At 24.1% G+C, this 6,156-nt stretch overlaps 2 protein-coding genes across 2 annotated transcripts; both read right to left on the bottom strand.

Annotated features, from left to right (window-relative positions):
• Nucleotides 1–356: 356 nt before the first annotated feature.
• On the bottom strand, nucleotides 357–688 carry T551_03725 (uncharacterized protein; the record flags this gene model as incomplete). The annotated part of the gene is given in 5 exon segments (XM_018375988.1): nucleotides 357–382; nucleotides 430–517; nucleotides 540–546; nucleotides 552–616; nucleotides 653–688. Coding segments are annotated over 5 exon segments (222 nt in total).
• A 593-nt stretch (nucleotides 689–1,281) lies between these two features.
• On the bottom strand, nucleotides 1,282–2,929 carry T551_03724 (uncharacterized protein; the record flags this gene model as incomplete). Its single annotated transcript, XM_018375987.1, has 3 exons — nucleotides 1,282–2,718; nucleotides 2,777–2,815; nucleotides 2,855–2,929. The coding sequence occupies 3 exons, from the start codon at nucleotides 2,927–2,929 to the stop codon at nucleotides 1,282–1,284; spliced, it is 1,551 nt and encodes a 516-aa protein (XP_018227801.1).
• Between the last annotated feature and the right edge of the window lie 3,227 nt (nucleotides 2,930–6,156).

Here is a 6,156-nt window from a genome sequence, read left to right as displayed (position 1 = left end):
CTCTATAAAGATTTTATAAAGATTTTCCAAAGTTGTTTTTCTGCTAATATAATCCCTAGTCTTATAAGATTAAAATGTGAAGCAGGTGCTCTATATGTGAGTTTTTTCTTTTTAAATCGGTTCTCAAGACTGATATAATTTGCCTTTTCAATGTTCTCATTGTTTTAACTGCAAAGGTATCCCTGTTTAAGCAATAAAAAATACATTTTATTAGTAACATTTATGAGTATTTTTTAGTTTTTGCTTTTAGAAGTTTAGACTCATTTGTTTTTTTTCTTTAGAAATATCTATGTAAATTCTACTATGGCATTTTTTGCATTAATTTGCTATTTCCCTTAGATTTAAGAAATACTCTTCTAATTTCTTAGGTTTTTTGAAATTACTAAAAACAAAATTTCAACAATCAAAAAAAAAGAGTTATTTTATTACGCTTTTTTTCACAACTTCTTAACTTGTAGCAGTTTTCTAAAAGATTAAAATATGCTCTTTCCAAAAGTAGGAGTTTTTGTTCATTTTCCTTCTAATTATGATATATCAACTTTAAGACTTACTTATTGAGTACGTTTTTTTTTTTTTTTGAATTTAATGCATTTATTTTAAACCCTGTTTTTAAATCCTGTAGATTTTTTTGTTTTTTAATTTTTATACAAACCCTTAAATTTTTTTCATATTTTTTTGCATTATTCATTTTTTAAAGACAAAATATTACAAAATTTTAGAAAAATTTATATTAAAAACAGAAAAAAGTGTATAAAAAACTTAAGACTAAAAATGCTTCTTTTTAAGATTAGTTTATATTTGTTCTTTAAGACATTAAAAGAAAGTAGCATTAGTAAATTTTTAGACAAATTATGTTTCCATTTGATATCGTTAGTTAAATACTAGAAAGCTTCTTTGATTAATTATCAAAGATATAATTTCATTAAAAAATATTTGACTTAATATTATTTTTCTACTAATGACTTTCAGTGTCTTTAGACAACGAATCAGCATTACCAAAAATACTTAATAAGTGAAGCTAGTATGGTGCATACAACTTTGTCAGGCAACTTTCTTGGGGAAACACTACGTAATAGATAAGACCGATACATAAATACATAAGTGATAATAATGATTAAATTTATAATGTTATATGACTCCAACCCATATATATAATTATTACTATTAAAATAGATATGCCTTTTTAGAATATAAACCAAAAAAACAAAATGACTTAAATATTCAATGATTTCTCAAAAACAAAACCAAATATAATGCAAGATTTGACCCTTAAATATCTTCTCAAAAATCGTCTGTATAAACCTCACATGTAGATTCAAGATGCAGACATGCAAAGGTTACATGAACATCTGGATACTTTAAGCCTTTACATTTTCCAGCCAACTGTTTTTGGCAACTTAATGAATCAAGTCCTGTAGTCCCAGAAGTACGTTGATGTGTAGTGCCTAGTAGATTTTTAAGAACAGCTTTGTTCCATGATCTACCATAGCACTTTGAAGAGAGTTTTTCGCAACCACGTTGAAGATCCTCTTCCCCAAAAATACCATAATAATAACAGTCCGCTTGTAGTTGTGTACATTCATGAGTAGTAAGGCGAGGAGAAGACAATTCTAGTAAACCGTCTAGATCTTCTAAACCTTTTCCAGTGTATTTTTCAGAAGTTTCTCCAAAACCTCCAATGAATCCAAATGAAGTAAGTTTGTCTTTAAGAATATCAAGATAACCAGAATCACCTTCTAATCTATGTTTTAATCCTAAGCAAATACTGTTTGCTAAACGATCCTCTTGAGGTATGCAGAAAGGGTACAAACTTGGGTCACTGAATAAAAGCTCACAGTTCCATGTAATATGTTCACATGCTTGTTTGGTTGGGGGTTGTCCTGAATTTTGGAGCAAAAGACACAATGAAGGGTCCCATGGATTTTTCTTATTTGGATCAGGTGTACCCATATAAACACCATATTTTGTTAATGCTTCTTCGAGATTTTTTTCTGGCGTTGTTTTATACGGACTGCCTAAAACCGGTGCAACGGGATAACCTTTGGATTCACAATTGGAGTGTAGTCTTTTGCAAAAAGAGTGTGTTTGACGATTACAATTCCGTCCATAATTAAAGCATAGATGAGTCAAATCACACACGTTTTCACTTAGTTGTTTTAGATTTAGCGTTTGCTGAGTTTCCAAAAATTCGCATGTACCTATGAATTTTTCTATAACAGTTCGGCATAAACTATGTAAGTCTAGGCACAAGTCTTTGAACTCAGGAGTAGTTCCACCATATTTATGGCATACACCTTCCATTTTATGGACACATTCATCATGTGTCCTCATTTGGTTTCCCCCCATCTCTACAAGAGCAGAGAAAGCGGCATGTTTGCGTATTTCGGAATAGCAGCTAAGCTTCAGTTGCTCACAAAGAGGAACAAGAAGAGGAAAAATACCACTAAAAAAATTGCATAAAGTAAGAAGGCGTCTGCACTCTCCAAGTGAGAATTTTGATTCTGATTCTTTGAGTTCTGTATAAAGCTCACGGGCTTCAGGCATGGCAGTTTCCAAAAGATTTTTACAATAAGCAGCATCATCTGATTTAGGACGACAGATATCACTTAGTCGACTATCTAAAGTAGTTAAGTCTCCATATCCTTTACGTAATTCTGCGCATAGGCCATCTAAAAACACACAGTCCTTTCCATCATAAAACACAAATAGAGCAGAAAGCTGCGCATCACTATGAATCCTGTCAGTATTGGGTGTTCAATGATATTCAAAGATTTACATGCCTTAATGGACCCAGTAAACGTGAATCTAGATCATCCTAAGAAGTTAAAAAGTTATAAAAAAAAAAGAAAATTACGTTGAATATACTACCAAGACTCCTTGAAAAGACAGGTATTGTACAAAAAAGAGTACTAAATATAAAGGCTTTCATTGATTAAATGAAAATAGAAAACAGAGTTTTTGATTAATAATAAATAAGGTGAAATTTTTAATATAAAAAAGTACATGTGAATATTTTGGCCTTTAAAAAAAAATAATATTTGATTGAATGATAAACGATGCTTACTTAGTGATATTCGTTATGATGTTATTGTGAATTATATATTACATTTAAATTTTTATAAAAGATTTACCTTTTCAAAAACAGTTAGTTTACGTTTTAGATTGAACTATTTAAATGTCATTTTATAATTCGTGTTTTTCAACTTTGATTTATATTAGTTTATATATTAACGCTTCTGTTTTTTCATATATTCTATATTTGAATGGAAAAATTACTTAGATCTAAATAAGATTTGTAATAAAATCATGGTTTGTTTATGATTTTATGATTTGGTTCAGATCCAACATTAAATATATAATTTTACGCTTAAATTAAAATACATATCATTTATTTACAATTATATGATTTATATGTTTTATATGTATTGTATTTTTTATTGCGATTGAAGGTTCGCTTACGTTATGTATTTTTAGTTATTACCTTCAATTAATTCAATGTATACTTTTGATCATTACATTGTTTAAATTGATTTTGAATATAGTATAATGAATGTATATAATATTACGTGACATCGATTTAATCTATATATTTTTTTATTTTTTCAAATTTACTAATGCTTGTAGTTTTTGGATATATTTTTTAATATTTTCTTATTACCTTTTTCATATCTCTGTAATATTTTTTATTTTTTATTAATAGTATTCACATTTCCCTTTGTAATTCCCTAGGTATATCCTCGTTTTGATCTACGTTTTGGTAATTTTTAGATAAGCTAATTTCTTTTAAATTTATTAAGGTATTACTTTTTTTCTGTAATTTTAAAGTTAATTTCACATATTTTTAATGTTGTTAGACTTTATTTTTATGAAATTTCAATTTTTTCGACTTTAAAGATGGAATAAATTTTGAAAAATAGTGTGTCCCATTGCATATTTATTTTAGATTTTTTAGATATTTTTCCGGATCTTCTAAATTTTTCTAGAACTTTTAAAACTAGATCCTTTAAATCTCTTTAATTATATCTTTTGTATCTTTTTTGTTAATTTTACATTGTTTTCACCATATAAAGAAATATATATTTTTATTAGATAAAAACTATAATTTAAAAAATAAAGCTCATTTTTGATTAAAGATTTTTGTCAAAAACTGTTATTCATTTGTTTTCTAGTTTCCCTATCTTTCTTCTGTATTTTAATTGATCTAATAATAGTATTATTCAATTATTACAATTATGTTTATATATAGGTTTAAAGTTTTTTTTATAATTATTGTAATTGAAATATTAGTATCATTGTTTAGCTGTTTTATTGTTAATTATAATTATTTTTATTATCCAATATTTTAAATATTAATAGATATTAATAGAATAATAGTAGCATTTTTCATAGAGTTTTGTCATTTAAAGTTTTTAAAAGGATTGTTTTTTTAATTTATCTACTAATTTTACAATCTTGGTTGATAATATTATGTATTATTTTGTAATTCATTTAGGAATTTTGCAGAGTTTAATCTTGGAATCTTATTTTTAATAATGTTATTTCTCTATGATATAATAAACATTCTGTTGAAATTTATACAGTAATTTCTCATATTTAAACTGTTTGTTTTAATTATTTATATTTCTTTTTAACTTTTAGACTGATTCTGTATTTGAGAATTTTATTTTAAAAAATATTCTATATTTTTCTTGAATTTTCTAAAATTTATATTCTAGGTAATACTTTCATAGAATCAGTGTATAATTTGACACAAATTTACAGTAATACAGCTTTAAAAAGGAATATAATGCTCTTGCACTATTATTTAATTGATATTTTTAAAAATATTGATGATTTTTAAAGTCTTTGTTTTGAATAATTTTAGTTTTTTATATCATTTTGTAAATTATGCCGTACATAATATTCCTTCAACCTTTAATACTCGTCTATTAATCTTTAATATTTTTTATATTTATTTAACAAGGCTAAGTTGAAAAATAATTAAATAATTTGTTTTTTAATGATTAGTTAATTTTCAATGATTAGTTAAGGAGTTGAAGAGTGTATTATACGAAAAAACTTAACACATTGAGTATTTTCTTTGGATTTTTAATCAATATTTTCTAAAATAAAATCAAACTTATTCTAACCATTCTATTTAATGAGACTTTTTGTTTTGATTTTTTTTTAAAAGATTATTTTTAATAGAATCTTTTCTTGAAAATTAAGTTCTTTTAAAATAAATTTTAAATTATGCATTTTTTTATGTTTTATTATTTATTGTATTAAATATTTTAATATTTTTTCAATTTTTTTTTTGATTTTTAGAATATTTATATATATTTATAATAATAATTTTCTTTTGTTAATATTAATGCTAAAAATATTTTAAACTTATAAAGCTAATATTTCAGTTATCTTTTTAAAATATTTTTTTAGATATAAAACATTTAGTATTGTTTAGAAGGATTCTTTTAAGTTTATTTTTTGTGTTCAAAATTATTGTCTTAATTATAAAATTAATATTTCTTAAGTAAAAGACAGAAATATTTGACGGATTGTGTTTCTAAGTAAGTTATTGACCATCATTTTAAGAATAACATGTTCTATTTTTGCTGTTTCTGGAAGTTCTTTAGACGTTCTCTTTATATAAACATATTTTTTCACTTACTTATTTTCCTTAATTTCAAGAAAAGACCTCAATTTCAATCGGTATATATTTTGGTTATTCAACGTTTTCTAAGTATGTTGAAAAGAAATTTTAGAATTTTAATAACTTTCTTCATAATAATTGTTTCTCAAAATTCTCTAGTTCTTATAATATAAAAATACTTCAAAAATATACATTGTTATTTATCCTCATAAATTTATTATCTACTAATAATAATTTTAAAATTTTTTTGATAGTATCATGAAATTGGTGATTTTTTTTAAAATTATTTTTTAAAATTTTATATTTTTGTTATTGTTTAAAATTTTAAATTTATTTAGACCAGGATTTATATTTCTATTGCATTTTTTGTATTTTTTATTTTTGAATCTTTTAAAATTAAAATTATTCAATTTAGATATGATTTTTTTAAGTTTTGTTTTAATTAAATACTGTAATACAGAATTTTAAACAATTCCATTTTTGATAGTGTAAATTTAAGAAAATATAAAAAATTGAATTCTAAT

This window comes from Pneumocystis jirovecii (genome assembly GCF_001477535.1).
Source record: "Pneumocystis jirovecii RU7 chromosome Unknown supercont1.44, whole genome shotgun sequence".
NCBI lineage: Eukaryota > Fungi > Ascomycota > Pneumocystomycetes > Pneumocystales > Pneumocystaceae > Pneumocystis > Pneumocystis jirovecii.
This window is presented reverse-complemented; position numbering and strand designations above follow the sequence as displayed.